The sequence below is a fragment of the Astyanax mexicanus genome, chromosome 12 (genome assembly GCF_023375975.1).
Source record: "Astyanax mexicanus isolate ESR-SI-001 chromosome 12, AstMex3_surface, whole genome shotgun sequence".
Classification (NCBI taxonomy): domain Eukaryota; kingdom Metazoa; phylum Chordata; class Actinopteri; order Characiformes; family Acestrorhamphidae; genus Astyanax; species Astyanax mexicanus.
The window spans coordinates 31,683,114-31,702,882 of record NC_064419.1 but is presented as its reverse complement, the minus strand read 5'-3'; the positions used below and the strand labels follow the sequence as shown (position 1 = coordinate 31,702,882).

General features: G+C 37.1%; 1 protein-coding gene across 1 annotated transcript in view; it reads left to right on the top strand.

The window, feature by feature from the left end:
* The first annotated feature begins 18,243 nt into the window (after positions 1 to 18,243).
* Positions 18,244 to 19,769, top strand: part of LOC103026612 (transmembrane protein 132D) — an 87,595-nt gene continuing 86,069 nt past the window's right edge. The window contains exon 1 of the mRNA XM_022670485.2: positions 18,244 to 18,609. Within this exon, the coding sequence (XP_022526206.2) occupies positions 18,537 to 18,609 (73 nt within the window). The 5' untranslated portion in view covers positions 18,244 to 18,536. The remainder of the gene's footprint in view (positions 18,610 to 19,769) is intronic.

Genomic DNA, 19,769 nt, shown 5'->3' with positions numbered 1-19,769 from the left:
GGACACCATTGATTGGTCTGGCCGCATCACTGGGTCAGTCATGGGACCAGGAGGGGTTAAACTTGGGCTCTGTCTGGGATATACTCTGTATATGGGGCCTATGAGGGCCCAATATGATATTAAGTTGGACAGTAATGATGGGGCCCATTTGTGATGCCCAAATAGATCCCAGTGACAACAAGTACAAGCCGCTCAGAGCAGGATGTTATCAAAATATTTACTTTGCATTGTAACAACTGTTACATACGCTAACAGAGCTGAAGCTATTTTTTTTAACAGAGGAATCAGCTAAAATTCCTTCAAAGTGGTGTTTAGGACTGAGCAACAGTTACCAGAAACTTTTTGTTGCAGTTACTGATGCACAAGGGGGTACACACCAGAAACGTAAATTAAGACTAACATACTTTGCCACTAGATACACAGATATGTATTTGTTTACTTTGTTTTATTTGAATCTTCTTATTTACTTTAAGGTGTAAAAATCTGATGACATTTCCAAAAGTCACCAAGGTTCCAAGAGCACCACTGTAGGTCTGAATGATGTAGGGTTTTATGTATCTCAAAAAGCAAGACTCAGCATTTGAGATGTCTGTAGAAAATTGTAAAAAAAAAAAAAAAAAAGGAAAGCAGAAGGAAAGAAAACATGTTCACGTGTTCTTAATGTCTTAATCATTTACAGTCGGAAATATATTTATTTATGGATTCCTCTAGTACTCGTGACATTTACAAAGCCATGCAGGTTTGGCACTGAAAGTATAATGGAGCTCTGAGGACTTTTTCAAACTGGTTTTACCTGACAATGTTTACCACACAGCACCACATAGCTCAGAACTTCCTCATTTCTTTCAGTTCTTCTAATTGTTATTGCCACTGGCCCAACATCACTGATCAGCTGATCCAGATAAGATAGATATAAAAACATTAGAGTTGATTCTTTTTAAAACAAAGTTGTCCAAACTGAGGCTTAAAGACTTTGTTCTAGTTCAACATAACTTTGAACGGTAAACCCTTACACACTGTACATAGTTCCAAACCTTAGTCCCAAACTTTAGTTCTTTACTCTTATAGCTCCATTACTGTCAAAATGACTGATAACTTTATACACCCTAAAACAGAACTATGTGGGACTCCACAAAACATTCCCCTATTATTAGAGACAGTCAGATCTCTTAAAGATCTCAGAGACCTGGTGCAGCAGTGCCTGAAGTGTGAAGAGAAGGAATTAAGCGCCATCTAGTTGCTGGTAAATATATTACATATCATATGATGTTAAGGCCTAAGCTGTATTTTACTTTGACTAAATAAGGGTTACAGTACATATCAATCATTTCTTATTTAAACTGAAAATAAAGTTGCATCAAAAGTGATTTTTGAGTGATATGCCCTAGATTATGTAAGCAGGGCAGAAAACACATCTATCTCCAATCTATCACACACTATTAACTGATCAAGCACTCCTGGAGGCAGTAATTAGATTGATTAGTGGTTGGAGCTAAATTCTGCTGGAAGGTAGCTGTACAGGTTGTTGTACAGGAGCAGAGTTAGAGATCCCTGTTCTAGAGGCACCATTTTTGGTTTTTAAAGAGCTGTGAGTGAACAGAACATTTTCATTTAGAAGGTTCTTCACATACATTCCTTTTAGCTACACTCTAAAAAATAAAGCCTTGGGTCAACAACAAAAAAAAATCAATGCAACGGTTTGCAATAGACTTGTAGGGTCTATTGATTTGTGTCAAATTCGTGTAGAATTACATTGATCCAAAAAATATATATTTTAAGTATGGTGAATTTGTTTTTGAGTTATAGTATCATGAACTTAATAACAGATATTTTTACGTTAACTGCATAAAACAAACTCACATAATGAGCACAACACTACATTTTTGTTAACATAGGTTAGCAACTAAGAATTCATAACTATTACTCATCTATTTTATTGTCAGTCATATAAGTATTGCAGTGATGCAGATATGATCTGCACCCAGACAGCATATAGTCTACATACACTCAGCAACATAAAACACAGTAACTTGCTCTTATAGCCTTCAACACTGAGACCAAGCAATTACTGCATAACACATATACAGTGCATCCGGAAAGTATTCACAGCGTTTCACTTTTTCCACATTTTGTGAAGTTACAGCCTAATTCCAAATTGTATTATATTAATCTCTTTTCTCCAAAATCTACACAAAATACCCCATTATGACCATGTGAAAAAAGTTTTCTTGAGAGTTCTAAAAATGTATTAAAAATAAAAAACTAAGAAATCACATTTATGTAAGTATTCACAGCCTTTGCCATGAAGCTCAAAATTGAGCTCAGGTGCATCCTGTTTCCACTGACCATCCTTGAGATATTTCTACAGCTTAAATGGAGTCCACCTGTGGTAAATCCAGTCAATTGGAAATGATTCGGAAAGGCACACACCTGTCTATATAAGGTCCCACAGTTGACTGCATTTCAGAGCGCAAACACCAAGCATGAAGTCAAAGGAATTGTCTGTAGACCTCAGAGACCAAATTGTCTCGAGGCACAAATCTGGGGAAGGATACAGAAAAATTTCTGCTGCTTTGAAGGTCCCAATGAGCACAGTGGCCTCCAACATTCGTAAATGGAAGAAGTTTGGAACCACCGGGACTCTTCCTAGAGCTGGCCGGCCATCTTAATTGAGCGATCGGGGGAGAAGGGCCTTGGTCAGGGAGGTGACCAAGAACCCGATGGTCACTCTGTCAGAGCTCCAGCACTCCTCTGTGGAGAGAGGAGAACCTTGCAGAAGAACAACCATCTCTGCAGCAATCCACCAATCATCATACTCAAAAAGTCAAAGCAAAGGCTGTGAATACTTATGTAAATATGTTTTTTAATTTTTATAAATTTTTAAAACTCTCAAGAAAACTTTTTCCCATGGTCATAATGAGGTATTTTGTGTAGAATGTTGAGGAAAAATATTTATTTAATACAATTTGGAAAAAGGCTGTAACGTAACAAAATGTGGAAAAAGTGAAGCACTGTGAATACTTTCCAGATGCACTGTAAATCCCACGAGAAGGCAGCCTGTGGGGAATGACTACACACCGATGGTGAGTGAGAAGTGGGAGGACACGCAAATAGCGTGAACAACATAGGGTGAAAACCCCTGTATAATTGCTCAGTGGACCCGGTTTAACTAAAGAGTAAAACTGAGCATGTGCAGTGGTGCAGAGTAGCTGGCTTGGCCTCAAATAGAGTTTAACTACAATTTGTAAATTTTGCCAAAAAAAATGGTGTAGCTAGGCCAACTTTGAACAAGGAACTTAATTATGTTAGATGAGGCAACTAGTTTGCTACATTTATGGCGCAATTCAATTCATTGACGTCAGATGACAAAAAAATGTATGTCAGGATAATGCCTTACACTGTTAGTTGCCTGCAGGGTTAGCATCATAACAATGCTCCCAAAACCAAGTTTTAATGGACATTAGAGACAGTTACTCCTATAAAGGCCGGAGCAAATCTTGTTTAGTACCGTTTACTACCTGCAGGCCTGCTGTGAAAAGAATATTTATTTCTGGATTCCTCCAGTATACACGGCACTTACAAACACATGCAAGTTTGGTAATGTAAGCAAAATGGAGCTCTTGGGACTTTTCCTAAACTGGTTTTACCAGACAATGTTTACCACACAGCACCACATAGCTCAGAAGTTTGTCATTTCTTTCAGTTTCTTTAATTGTCTGATAAGCAGATCCAGATAAGATGAATATGAACCATTAGTGTTGATTCTTTTTAAAAAAAGTTGCCCAAACTGAAGCCTAGATACTTTGTTTTGAGTCTACATAACTTTGGACCTTAACCCATTACATGTTATATACATAGTCACAAACTTTAGTACTTCGTTCTCATGACTACATTGCTGTTTCTATTGTACAACTACATATGCTGCATTATCATGTGGGACACACCAAAGGAATTCCCCATTTTACAAAGTCAGAGTCAGATCTTTCAAAGATCTCAGTTACCTGATGCAGCAGTGGCTGAAATGTAAAAAAAAAAAAAAAGAAAAGAAAACGTGCCATCTAGTTGCTGGTAAAGGTATTACATCTTATGATGCTGAGGCCTGAGCTGTGGTGCCTGGAGCTTATATGACCATGTCTTATTAAAGGTGATATTACAGCTCCATAATTTATTAAAACTCTTTATTTGCATTTAAAAATAAAGGTGCTACAAAAGTGATGACTCCTTGGTTTACCATTGCTTTAAAGATTTAAAGAACCTTTTAATTTGTCAAGAACCATTAAAATCTTCTGTGAAAATTAGATTTCACAGTAATTCAGTTCAAAGGAGAGTGATCAATTTTAAGCTTTTATTTTTTTATTCTTGATGATTATGGCTTACAAACAATGATAACCCAATAATCAGTATATTAGAAAATTTGAAAATTATTATTATATAATTATATAAGACCAGTTGGTACTTTTGGCATTATGGGCAGTATGCCAAGTCCTGCTACAGTATGAAGGGCTGTAAAATCTCCTGGAAGGAGCTGTGATGACTTTGGACTTGATACAACACAGTGGATCGACACCAGCAGATGACATGTCTCTCCAAACAAACCATTACTGACCATCAATAAATTTTACATTTCATTTGGAAATCAAGGGAGCAGAGTCTGAAAGAAGAGAAGGAGAGACACACAGTCCAAACTGCTTGAGGTCTAGTGTGAAGTTTCCACAATCAGTGATGTTTTGGAGAGACATGTCATCTGCTGGTGTTGATCCACTGTGTTTTATCAAATCCAAAGTTTCCCAGAAAATCTTACAGCACCTCACCTCTCTGCTGACCACTTTTATGGAGTTGTGGATTTCATTTTCCAGCAGGACTTGGCACACTGCCCACACTGCCAAAATTACCAATTGGTTTTATATAATATTCTACTTTTCTGAGATACTGACTTTTGTTTTTTCGTTGGCTATAAGCCATAATTAACAATAATTAACAGCATTGATCACTCTCTGTGTAACACATCTATATAATATATGTGTTTCACATTTTTAACTGAATTACTGAATGTTGAGGAACCCTTTATAATGAATGCAATCAGCTACTTTAATTTACTGCATTGTTAAAATTGTCTAATCCCAGAAAGAAGCACTGCAAATAAAATAGTACTCTCTATATAACATGAACTTAAATTTATTGGCACCATATACAATACCAGACATGAATTAAAGGGGTACAAAACCCCCAAGCATGGAGCTGAGGAGCAGTGGAACTGTGTTCTCTGAAAAGATGGTGCTCTATTCAGTACTTTTGAGATAAACTGGGGAATTGGGGTGGGCTGGTGATCATCTAGCATCCTGATCTAACTAATGCTATTGTCACTTAATGCAATTAAATCCCTAAATCCTCACAGGAATGCTCCAAAATCTAGTGGAAAGCATTTCCTGGACAGTTACTCCAACAAAATGAGGATAGACTCCAATTAATATCTTTGATTTCAGTGGAAAAAAATAAAAAGCCCAATACTGTTGTCCGTACAGTCAATGTTTTGTGACTGTATTGTCGACATAGACAACAACTCTCTAAAGTAACTCTCCCCAGAGACTGATGATGAACTGAATTTTCTGATTTTTCATTGGATCATTTGGTGAAAGTGGTTTAGACTCAGCAGGGACTTTTTCAGACTGGTCTGATCAGTGGCTGTGGTTTCGTTTGGTTTTTGCTAACTCTCCAAAACCAGAACCAAAACAGAGTCGTGTTCTGTTTGTTACCCGCAGGTGTCAATCACAGCAGTTCTGAAAGTTTGAAGCTTCCAGTTTTTGATGACACACAGAAATATCGTAGCACGCCAAAGCATTTAATTCCACGCCGCAGCTAATCTTATAACCTTAAGATCATGAGATTTTCAGATGTCTAATTAATACACATAGAGTCCAATAACAGGGTTGTATTGTGTACAACTATGGTGTGCATGGCTGGGTCTTAACTGCTTGTCTGCAGTTTGCTAAAACTCACATGAACAAGCCAGAAAGCTAGTGGAACAGTGTTTTGTGGACTGATGAAACCAAAATAAATCTTTTTTGGTTTAAACGAGAAGCACAATGTTTGGAGTTAGGAAAACACTGCATCCCAGCATAAATTCTTATCCCAGTAATCATGTTTTGGGCCTATTCCTCTGCTTCTGGGCCAGGACGGAATATCATCATTGATGGGACAATGAATTCGGAAGGAAAACGTCAGGATATCTGTCCACAAGCTGAATCTGAAGAGACTGAGGGTCCTGTAGCAAGACAATGACCCTAAGCACACAAGCTGTTCTAGCAAAGAATGATTTTTGAAGAATAAATGTAATGTTTTGTAATGGACAATGTCCTGACCTCCAAATAACAATGTTGTGGAAGGACCTAAATCAGCAGTTTATTGGAGGAAACCCACCACCCTAACAGAGCTGAAGCTATTTTTTTTTTTAACAGAGAGGAATGAGCTAAAATTCCTTCAAGGTGGTGTTTAGGACTGAGCAACAGTTACCGGAAACTTTTTGTTGCAGTTACTGATGCACAAGGGGGTACACACCAGAAACGTAAATTAAGACTAACATACTTTGCCACTCACACTCTTCTTATTTACTTTAAGGTGTAAAATTCTGATGACATTTCCAAATGTCACCAAGGTTCCAAGGTTTACAAACTTTAAAGCACCGCTCTAGGTCTGAATGATGTAGGGTTTTATGTATCTCAAAAAGCAGGACTCTGCATTTGAGATGTCTGTAGAAAATTGTAAAAAAAAAAAAAAAAAAATGTTCATGTGTTCTTAATGTCAATCATTTACAGTGAGAAATATATTTATTTATGGATTCCTCTAGTACTCGTGACATTTACAAAGCCATGCAGGTTTGGCACTGTAAGTATAATGGAGCTCTGAGGACTTTTCCCAACTGGTTTTACCTGACAATGTTTACCACACAGCACCACATAGCTCAGAACTTCCTCATTTCTTTCAGTTCCTCTGATTGTCATCAATGCTGGACCAAAATCTATGATTAGCAGATCCAGATAAGATGGATATGAAACCTTAGTGTTGATTCTTTTTAAAACAAAGTTGTCCAAACTGAGGCCTAAAAAGTTTGTTGTATTACTACATAACTTTGGACATTAACCCCTTACACAATATACATAGTCCCAAACTTTATTTCTTCCCTCTTATAGCTCCATTACTGTCAAAATTACTGATAACTTCATAAACCCTAAAACAGAACTATGTGGGACTCCACAAAACATTTCCCTATTATTAGAGACAGTCAGATCTCTCAAAGATCTCAGAGACCTGGTGCAGCAGTGCCTGAAGTGTGAAGAGAAGGAATTAAGCGCCATCTAGCTGCTGGTAAATATATTACATATCATATGATGCTAAGGCCTAAGCTGTATTTGACTTTGACTAATTAAGGGTTACATAGTAATTCAGTTCAAAAGAGAGAGATCAATTTTTATTCTTGATGATTATGGCTTACAAACAATGAAAACCCAATAATAAGTACTATATTAGTAATAATAATGAGTAATAATAAGTAAAATATACTAATAAAATTCATATTATTATTATATAATTCTATAAGACCAGTTGGTACTTTTGGCATTGTGGGCAGTATGCCAAGTCCTGCTACAGCATGAAAGGCTGTCAAATCTCCTGGTAAAAGCTGTGATGACTTTGGACTTGATACAACACAGTGGATCAACACCAGCAGATGACATGTCTCTTCAAACCATCACTGACCATCAGTAATTTTTGCATTTGATTTGGAAATTAAGGGAGCAGAGTCTGGAGGAAGAGTGGAGAGACACACAGTCCAAACTGCTTGAGGTCTAGTGTGAAGTTTCCACAATCAGTGGAATCTTGCTGGTGTTGATCCACTGTGTTATATTATCAAGTCCAATATCTGTGCAGTGTTTTGCCGAAAAATCTTACAGCATTTCATGCTTCCCTCTGCTGACAGCTTTTATAGAGATGCAGATTTTATTGGCACACTGCCAGCACTGCCAAAAGTACCAATTAATCTTATATAATATTCTACTTTTCTGAGAAACTGATTTTTGGGTTTTCATTGGCTGTAAGCAATAATCATCAACAAGAAATAAACGCTTAACATAGATCACTCTGAGTGTAATACATCTATATAATATATGAGTTTCACATTTTTAACTGAATTACTGAAATCTTCAGTTACACTATATGCCCAAATGTTAAGGAACCCCTTATAATGAATGCAATCAGCTACGTTAAGTTACTGCATTGTTGACATTGTCTAGTCCTTGTAAAGAAACATTGCAAATAGAATAGTAATCTCTATAGAACATGAATTTAATCTTTTGGCATCATATCTAATGCCAGACAAGGAGTAAAGGGGTACAAAACCCCCAAGCATGGAGCTGAGGAGCAGTGGAACTGGGTTCTCTATAATGATGATGCTCCATTCAGTACTTTTGGGATGAGTTGGGGAATTGGGGCATCCTGATCTAACTAATGCTATTTTCACTAAATGCATTTAAATCCCTAAATCCTTACAGAACAAAAAAACTAGTAGAAAGCATTTCCTGGACAGTTACTCCAACAAAATGAGGATAGACTCCAATTAATATCTTTAATTTCAGAAGAAAACAATAAAAAGCCCAGGTGTCCCAATACTGTTGTCCATACAGTCAATGTGTTTTGTGACTGTATTGTCAACATAGACAATGACTCTCTAAAGTAACTTTCCCCAGAGACTGATGATGAAATGAATTTTCTGCTTTTTCATTGGATCATTTGGTGAAAGTGGTTTAGACTCAGCAGGGACTTTTTCAGACTGGTCTGATCGGCGGCTGTGGTTTCGTTTGGTTTCGTTTGGTTTTTGCTAACTCTCCAAAACCAGAACCAAAACAGAGTTGTGTTGTGTTTATTACCCGCAGGTGTCAATCACAGCAGTTCTGAAAGTTTGAAGCTTCCAGTTTTTATGACACGCAGAAATATTGTAGCACGCCAAAGTATTTAATTCCACGCCGCAGCTAATCTTATAACCTTAAGATCATGAGATTTTCAGATATTTAACTTATAAACATGAGTCCAATAACAGGATTGTATTGTGTACAACTATGGTGTGCATGGCTGGGTCGTAACTGCTTGTCTGCAGTTTGCGAAAACTCACATGAACAAGCCAGAAAGGTAGTGGAACAGTGTTTTGTGGACTGATGAAGCCAAAATAAATCTTTTTTGGTGTAAATGAGAAGCACAATGTTTGGAGATAGGAAAGCACTCATCCCAGCATAAATTCTTATCCCAGTAATCATGTTTTGGGCTTATTCCTCTGCTTCTGGGCCAGGACGGATTATCATCATTGATGGGACAATGAATTCGGAAGGAAAACGTCAGGATATCTGTCCACAAGCTGAATCTGAAGAGACTGAGGGTCGTGTAGCAAGACAATGACCCTAAGCACACAAGTTGTTCAAAGAATGATTTTTTAAGAATAAATTTAAGGTTTTGGAATGGGTGAAATCCTGACCTCCAATACAAAATGTTGTGGAAAGACCTAAAACAGCAGTTTATTGAAGGAAGTCCAATACCATTTCTGTTTGTTTGTTTGTTTGTTTGTTTTTTACAGAGGAATGAGCTAAAATTACTTTTTGTAAATATGAAACGTAAATTAAGACTAACGTACTTTGCCACTGACATGTATGTGTTTGTCTCATTTGTTTTATTTGATTCTCCTTATCTACATTAAGTTTTGAAAATCTGATGACATTTCCAAATGTCACCAAGGTTCCAAGGTTCACAAACTAGGTCTGAATGAAGTTCAAACTGATCTGGGATTCTATGTGTCTAAAAATGCAGAACTCTGCATTTGAGATGTCTGTAGAGAATTGTAAAAAAAAAAAAAATCATTTACAGTGATAAATATATTTATTTATGGATTCCTCTAGTACTCGTGACATTTACAAAGCCATGCAGGTTTGGCACTGTAAGTATAATGGAGCTCTCGGGACTTTTCCAAACTGGTTTTACCTGACAATGTTTACCACACAGCAACACATAGCTCAGAACTTCCTCATTTCTTTCAGTTCCTCTGATTGTCGTCTATGCTGGACCAAAATCTGTGATCAGCAGATCCAGATAAGATGGATATGAAACATTAGTGTTGATTCTTTTTAAAACAAAGTTGTCCAAACTGAGGCCTAAAAAGTTTGTTGTATTACTACATAACTTTGGACATTAACCCCTTACACACTGTACATAGTCCCAAACTTTAGTTCTTTACTCTTATAGCTCAATTACTGTCAAAATTACTGATAACGTCATAAACCCTAAAACAGAACTATGTGGGACTCCACAAAACATTCCCCTATTATTAGAGACAGTCAGATCTCTCAAAGATCTCAGAGACCTGGTGCAGCAGTGGCTGAAGTGTGAAGAGAAGGAATTAAGCGCCATCTTAAGTTGCTGGTAAATATAATACATATCATATGATGCTGAGGCCTAAGCTTTATTTGACTTTGACTAATTTAGGGTTACAGTACAGCTCAATCATTTCTTATTTAAACTGAAAATAAAGTTGCATCAAAAGGGATTTTTGAGTGATATGCCCTAGATTAGGGAAGCAGTGCAGAAAACACATCTATCTCCAATCTATCACACACTACTAACTGATCAAGCACTCCTGGAGGCAGTAATTAGACTGATTAGTGGTTGGAGCTAAATTCTGCTGGAAGCTAGCTGCACAGGATCCTGTACAAGAGCAGAGTTGGAGATCCCTGTTCTAGAGGCACCATTTTTGTTTTTTAAGAAGATGTGAGTGAACAGAAAATTTTAATTTAGAAGGTTTTTTTTAAATACATTCCTTTTAGCCTTAATAGGGTTTGGGCGGCCTATATTGCTGCATCTGGGCTAGGTTTGCTTGCCATCATTTATGGAATAATATATTCTGAATTATACCAGGAAATTCTGAGGGAAAATATCAAGACATATGTCCAGAGCCGAATCTTAAAAGAATATGGGTTATGCAACAAGACAATGACCCTAAGCACAAAAGTTGGTCTACCAAAGAATAAGGAGTGGCCAAGCAATATTGTGAAAGGACCTGAAGCAGCCAAAATAACAGAATTAAAGCTGTTATGTTTGTAGGAACAGACTAAAATTGAAAAAAACTAAAAACACCAAACTGATTTTCAGGACTAATCAACAGTTACCTGAAACTTTAATTGACAATCTGTTAAAGTTTTAGGTCCTATTTCTCATCTATTCAATATCTACAAAATTGCAAAGGGTTAAAAAATTCAAAATGCTACTGTATGACTAAATGAAGCGTAAACTGTCCTGTGTTCTTCGTATCTAAATAATCAACTGTGTGCATTTGAAGAGATCTGTAGAGAAGTGTAAAAGAGGAAATGTGTTATTGAAGTTTTATGAATAGGTGATTCGTTTTTCTTTTGAAAGCAGAAGGAAAAACTCTCATGTGTTCTTAATGTCACTCATTGATTATAAGCAGTTAAATAAGAAGTATCATTTAAACAAATGCTGATGAAGAAATTCATCACAGGGCTTTCAGGTGTCTTCTTGGTGTCCTGCTTAGGTATCATTCCAGCCCAACAGCAACAAGACCCATTATGAATGGAATCTTCTGGCAACCAATGTTCATTTTAGGTTGAATGTTGCTCATGACGTCAGATGACAAAACAATACGTCAGGATAACGTCTTATACTGTTATGTGCCTGCAGGGTTAGCATCATAACAATGCTCCCAAACCAAGTAGAAAGCCTTTAATGTACAGTAGAGACAATTACTCCTATAAAGGCCGGAGCAAATCTTGTTTAGTACTGTTTACTACCTGCAGGTCTTCTATGAAATGCATATTTATTTCTGGATTCCTCCAGTGTACACGTCACTTATAAAGATATGCAGGTTTGGTAACGTAAGCAAAATGGAGCTCTTGGGACTTTTCACAAACTGGTTTTACCAGACAGTGTTTACCACACAGCACCACATAGTTTAGAAGTTTCTCATTTCTTTCAGTTTCTTTAATTGTCGTCAGAACTCGACCAAAATCTGTGATCAGCAGATCCAGATAAGATGAATATGAACCATTAGTGTTGATTCTTTTAAAACAAAGTTAGCCTAGATACTTTGTTTTGGATCTACATTACATATGTAGATAGTCATACACTTCAGTACTTCACTATCATAACTACATTTCTGTTTCTATTGTACAACTACATTACTATGTGCTGCATTATCATGTGGGAAACACCAAAAAAAAATCCCCATTTTACAAAGAGTCAGATCTCTCAAAGATCTCACTTACCTGATGCAGCAGTGGCTGAAATGTAAAAGAAAGAAAACATGTGCCATCTAGTTGCTGATTAATGTATTACACCTTATCATGCAGAGGCCTGTGCTGTGGTGACTAAAGCTTATATGACCTTGTCTTATTAAAGGTGATATTACAGCTCCATCATTTATTAAAAATCTTTATTTGCATTTAAAAATAAAGGTGCTACAAAAGTGATAACTTCTTGGTTTCTCGAATAATCATTGCTTTAAATGAGATTTAAAGAACCATTCTCTGGAATGATGGTGCTCCATTCAGTACTTTTGGGATGAGTTGGGGAATTGAGACATCCTGACCTCACTTATGCTATTGTCTCTAAATGCAATTAAATCCTTAAATCCTCACAGCAATTCTCCGAAATCTAGTAGAAAGCATTTCCTGGACAGTTACTCCAACAAAATGAGGATAGACTCCATACAGTCAATGTTTTTTGTGACTGTATTTTCGACATAGACAACAACTCTCTAAAGTAACTCTCCCCAGAGACTGATGATGAAATGAATTTTCTGATTTTTCATTGGTTTATTTGGTGAAAGTGGTTTAGACTGAGCAGGGACTTTTTCAGACTGGTCTGATCGGTGGCTGTGGTTTCATTCGGTTTATGCTAACTCTCCAAAACCAGAACCAAAACAGAGTTGTGTTCTGTTTGTTAGCCTCAGTTGTCAATCACAGCAGTTCTGAAAGTTTGAAGCTTCCAGTTTTTGATGACACAGATATTTGGTAGCACGCCAAAGCATTTAATTCCACGCAGTAGCTAAATTTTATTACCTTAAGCTCATGAGTTTTTCAGATATCTAATTTATAAAATAAGCCTTTCAAGCAGAGACCATTAACAAGGTTGCATTTTGTGCTTGCTGTGTAATTCTGGTGTAATTTAAGCCTATTCTGTACAGTCACAAATCTTCATTAGTTTATTAAGGCTATGGCTTATTTACAATTATCAGGGGCAAATTTAAATGATCGACTCCTAAAACCTCATTCCAACAACCAGCAGCAGTCAACTCCTCTAAGTAGCAACCACATTAACAACCAACAACATTCTGAATATTAAAATAATTGATGTCCACAAAGCAGAAAAAGGAAAGAGCAGAGCATTTTCAGATGTTTCTTCAGGAAATGCTAAAGTAACAAAATGCATTCACTAGAAGGGGTGTTCACAAACATTTGGACATATAGTGTACTTATACTAGAATATTGTGTTGATGATTACATGGAGTATGTTTTTTGGCACAAAACAGGTTTGTGTGTGAAAAACATTTACCTTTCAAGTGTAAAAGTTTCTCCACAAAAACTTGTTTGTGAAAGTGTCTTATTTCACAATAAAAGGAGATTTCTGAGGAGCTCTTGATGCTCCTCAGGCTGGAAAAGGTTACAAGACCATCTCTATAGAGGTTGAACTCTGGCAATCCACAGTCAAACTATCCCATTATTTCCCTTTGGCCTCAATTAAGCCCTATCTAAAGATGTTTTTTACCTTTAACTTCTATTACTTTTGAACTTTACTATTGTAAGTCGCTTTGGACAAAAGCATCAGCCAAATGTAATGTGATGTAATGTAAACTGACTGTGTACAAACAGAAGAAATTCAAGACCATCATTACTCTCTCCAGGAGTCATAGACCAACAAAGAGCAAGATGAGTTAAAATCTGCAAGGTCACAAAGCATCCCAAGATAACTTCTGAGCAAATAAAGGCCTTTCTCACATTCTTTAATGTGATTGTTCATAAGTCCACCAACAGGAGAGCACAGAACAAAAAATGGTTGGCTTGTCAGGGTTGTAAGGAAAAAGACTTTGCTCTCCAAAAAAGACCATTCCAACATAAATCCTGATCCCATCTGTGACACATGGTGGTGGTAGTGTCATAGTTTGAGCCTAATTGCTGCATCTAAGCCAGGTCAGCTTGCCATCATTAATGGAACAATGAATTTTGAAATTCTGAAGCCAATTTCAGAGCATCAGTCTATAAGCTGAATCTCAAGAAAACGTGGGCCATGCAGCAAGACAATGACCCTTAGTACTTAGTCATTCTACCAAAGAACAGTTAAACAAAAATAAAGTTAATGCTTTGGAATGGCCAAGTCCTTTAATCCAATAGAAATGTTGTAAAAAAAACCTGAAGTAGTAGTTAATTGGAGGAAATCCAGCAACATAACATAGCTGAATATGTTTTGTATGAAGGAATTTGCAAAAAAAAAAAAATGCAGTTATTGGTGCACTAAGGAGTCAACCTGGACACTTGAAGATTCATGTACTTTTGCCACTCACAGATATGTGCATTGAATAATAATCCTTAATAAATAGAATATAAAAGTGTAATGTATTGTTTGTCTAATTTGATTATCCCTATCTACTTTTAGAACTTTGATTTAAAGTTTTAGGTCATATTTATGAGAAATGCAATATTTTTACTGCTGTAGGATTTATTGACGCATAAACTGTTCAGGGGCTTTTTGTGTCTGAATAAGCAGCATTTAATGTTTAAAACATCTGTTGAGAAACGTGAAAAGAGGAAATGTGTTATAAAATGTGGAAGTAAGAACTCTCATGATCTCACGTTCTTAGTGCCCTATTTTAGAGATCTTTAGCACATGAGTCAATTGCCTACCAAGCAGCTAAAGTTATAAATTATTAGGGCGTGTCGGTGTGTTTTTGGTATTGTGAGGGCACAAAAAAAAACATCTTGTGTGGCTTCAAACGGGCAAAAGGCAATAACAAATTTTCTTAATTAATCATGGGTGATTTTTGGGTAGAACATGAGGTAAACCAATCAGTGTGCCAGCTGTTATTCCCTTTAAGAGCCAGGTGCGCTCTGACTTTTGGCATGTTGAAATGTCTTAACAGCACAACACTTTGTGCTTCTCAGTAGAGGATACTTATCTGCGTGTTCACATTGTGAAGGTACGCCAGCAGTTCATTTAAGGTAACAGTGGGGATGTACACGTGCTGAGCGCACGCAACGTGCACAGCACTCCTGCATGGCTAAAATAGGATTAGGCAGCTGACTGCTTACTGTTGTCAGGGTTTTAATCTGTCAGTGGCGCACCTATATTTTCCTACGCAGAGATAGCCATGCGCCAGATATTTACCTGAACACACCTTACTTCCAGACCACTACGCCCATCAGCGTAGATGATTCTAAACTCTGACGCTATTTTAACGGTGCAAGCACATAACGTAAAAAATGGACTGTTGACAAAGTGTAAAATAGCAACGAGCAGCGCAATGCACCTTGTGCAGAGTGTATGATAGGGCCCCTAATGTTAAACATTAATTATAAAAGGTTCAATAAGGACTATCATTTAAACGAATGCTGCTGCTTTGGTTCCGCTGTGACTTTCAGATGATTTTAGTGTTTCTCATTTACTCTAAAGCATCATTTAAGCCCAACCAGGGACTGTAAAAAATATGGACGCCGTGTCGCCGTTCCCATTCGTTTCATAAAAAATGAAGCCAAACAGTCTTTCTCCCTCCTCTGGTCTCTACTGCGCAGACTCGGGTTCCAGGATCGCCAACATGGCGGAAGATTTTGGCTTCATTTTCATTGAATGAATGGGAGACTTGACCCATTACATCTTTTACATAGTCCCACATTTTATTTTCTCACTTTCTCACTATCATAATTACTTAAAACTTCATTAACCCTGAAATAGAACCCAGTAGGACTCACAGATCTTCCAAAGCAAAATACTATATAACTCTCTCTTTGAAAACTGGTGAAATGTGAAGCAAAGGGCATGTGTGACATCTTGTGGTTGTGAACCCACATAACACTTGATATTATACTCCAGAAACTTTCTGAAAGTGAAAGGCTGAGAGTGTGGAAACCCATTCCCTCCACCTAAAAAATTCAATAATCTAGCACTTTTTTTATTATTAATAAGTAAACTGCTATCTCAATATTTTGACATACTAAGTCATTATTTCGAGAAACTATATCATTATTTTGAGATACTAAGACATTCCACTCCAAAACCACTCTAAAATCTTCATTTTGTTTCTTTTTTTTAGCCTTTCAATAGTAGACTTGCTGGTGAGCTTTGTAACATGATTCAGTTTCAAGTTGCTTTAATAAGAGCATCAGCCAAATGCCAGCCATGCCATGTACACTTTATGGACAAAAGTAATTTTCTAGATTTTCCTTTGATCATTCTTTCTTTCTTTCTTTCTTTCTTTCTTTCTTTCTTTTGTAGTATCTTGTGCTGCGATGTCATGTAGATGCATGAAATAAGTCTTCGCTGATACTGTTGTTGGTATATTTATTAAGAAAATTGATTACAGAAAAGAATAATTAGTACAAAAAAACAGCACCATAACAAGCACCCATGTTGGCTTGTGAGAGAGTCTTATCCCTGATCTGATCCTTTGCTCTCTCTCTCCCGTCCCCACTCTTTGAGGACCCCTTTATAGATTTGTGGTACACATCTGGAAACACTTAAGCCACACATAGCCAAAGACAGTCATAGGCGGAGTCTACCTAAAGAATACATTAGTGAAAGAGTATAAAGAGAAAGAAAAGAGAATATAAAGAATATACATATGCTGAAAATATACTTCACTTTCTTTCTTTCTTTCTTTCTTTCTTTCTTTCCTTGCCCTGTAAAAAGCAGAGTCACTGCACAAAAACCCTATTGGGCGTTTTTTTCTGAACTGTTTCAGTCAGAAGAGACAAGAGAACAGTCAGCTGTTAAACACATTAATAATATTATATTTACAGCATTTTTAACATTTTAACATATATGTTTACTACAGTCCAAACACTATAGCTACCCAACAGGTATGAAAATATCAGTTGAAAACTTGAAGAACTGCGCTGATGCAATTTACAATTATAACCACAAGAGGGCGGCATTAACCACCTAATCAGAGAACCGGGCAGTCAGAAGACTTACCTGGATCTTTTTGTATCTTCCCTTTTCTTTGGTTCTTTACTCTTTGCCGTTTCTTTTACGTCTTACCTATCTCAATGCTGATATCTTCCTTTTATAACAGCTTTCTTACTGCTTACGTTCTTCCTCCTTCCTTTTATTTCGCCAGTCATTTCTTCTTTCTCACTACTTTTATTTATTAGAGGTAGCGGTAATGAATCGAATCAGTTACATGACTCGTGATGCCTGGACACTTTAAAAGTTGTGTATTTTGTATTGTGATTCTAAAATTATTTTATTTACTTTTTTATAATCAGTTCTGTAGAACTCTGTCCCTACAGGAAAGTAGCGATTATAAGTCAATCAGTTTATGGGGTGTGTAATTTATATTCACATCCAATTTGCTCGATTCTCGTTTTTAGAATAGTTCTGAGGAACCGAGTCACTAAGTTTGGAAGCGGTAATGAATTGAATCAGTTATTAGTTAATCAGTTAAAGTTAGTAGTGGCAATGAACCGAATCCTCCACATGAGTCGTGGTGCTGAACCGTTTTGAAGTGTGTATTTTACAATGTCAATCAAATGGTTTGATTTACTTTTTCACATTTGGTTATGTAGAACCAGTGAACTGTGTCCGGTACATGAGTCATGATGCCAGAACAATTTTGATTTATGTATATTTTTATTTTATAACAATTTATGATTTACTTTTTTTTTTTTTTTTTTACTACTGTAGAAGCTAGTTACTACAGATAGTCGCGGTAATGAGTCAAATCAGTTACGTGATTCGTAAAGCTGAACAGTTTCGGGGTGTGTAATTTACACTTCCTTCCAATCGAAATAATTATTTTAGATTTTTAGAACAGTTCTGAAATAGTGTATTTATATCGATAACCATTTACATTCGATTAATTAGTTCTGAAGAACCGACTCACTAAGTTAAGTAGCGGTAATGAACCGAATCGGTTCATGAGTCGTGATGCCTGAATCGCTACGCAGAGCGAGGGGGCGGGGCTGTGGGCGGAGCTTCCTGAGAGCTGAGCGCGGATCAGACTCAGTTCGGCTTAAAAACTAAAAAAACAAAAACCCCAAAAAAGTCCCTCGTGCGCGGAGCACCGGTGGGTCTCGCTTCCAGGCGCGCGGAGAAAGTCAGGTGATAAGAAGAAGCGGAAAATTTTGCAGCGCGCGCGCGGATTTACCTGTACCTGTGACTCTCCCTCTCTTTCTCTACCTCTCTGAGTTCTTTTAGTATTATTTTTATTTTTGGGAAGGTTGCATGCACGCGCTTTTCTCCCGCGTGGGAATAAGTGGTGCACCGCTCGTCTGGCCAACATGAGCGGGCACTCGCGCGCGTGGAGGATCCTGCAGATGCTCTTGGCCATGGTAGTTCCTGCGCTCGTGCAAGGTAGGAAACTTCACATCTACTTCAGCTATATGAACACCTGCAGCTGCTAAAGGCTCGTGCACGAGCAGCTACACATTAAAATAAATGATAAATAAAGTAGCTTTTCTATTAATATAGAGTTCCATTTTGCTTTGTATATTAAATCATGTATGGTCTGTAAATATTAGGAGTGTGTGAGATTGGATTTATTACTTTGTGGGGTCTCTAGGATCCCCCCAGGTAGTTATGGGGGGTTTGCCTACTGAAGCTTTTATTAAAATAAGCTAAATCAGAATCTTTCTTTCTCTCTTTCTCTCTCTCTCTCTCTCTCTCTCTCTCTCTCTCTCTCTCTCTCTCTCTCTCTCTTCTTTTTCTTTCTTTCTTTCTTTCTTGCTCTCTCTGTCACACACACACACACAAACCCAAAGCACCAAGACTTAAAAGCAAATGTCAAGTTAAAAGTGATCAGTATTTAGTCATAATGCTGTTGTTGGTCCCAAACTTCTAAGTACACACCTTACACACGGCTTTCACTCTAGTTAAACTGTTATGATCATTATAGCTGGTTAATAAAGGATTATCTTATCTTATAATTTCTGATAAAACACTTTTAGATAAATGACTTGATAATATATCTAAAATCTACCCTCTCTCCCTCTCTCTCTCTTTTTCTCTTTTTTTCTCTCTCTCTGTTAAATGAGGGAGAGGGGTATGGACGGTGGTGTGGTTGCTTTGAGTTAGCTGTTTCTGTTACTGACTGGTCTGTTAGGTTCTAACTTTAGTGTGAATTAGAAACACTTGGTAGCAACACTATAGCTGTAGATGCATAGATTGAGGGATGGATGAAAAAATACATGATTGTGATGAATTGCTGGATTGATAGATGGATGGACTGATAGATAGATGTTTGATTATGTGAATAATAAGGTTTAGTGAGTGGATGGATAGATAAATGGATAGTTGGGTTGACACATGGTTGTGATGGATGGGCAGATAAATGGCTTGATAGGTTGATGCATATGTGGGTTGATGGTCAGGTGGATGACTGGTTAAGTAAGTGGATAACTGGATGGTTAGGTTAAAACATGTTTATAATGGATGGATGGATACATGAATTAATGGATAGTTGGGTTGACACATGGTTGTGATAGATGGTTGGATAAATGGCTGGATAAAAAGGT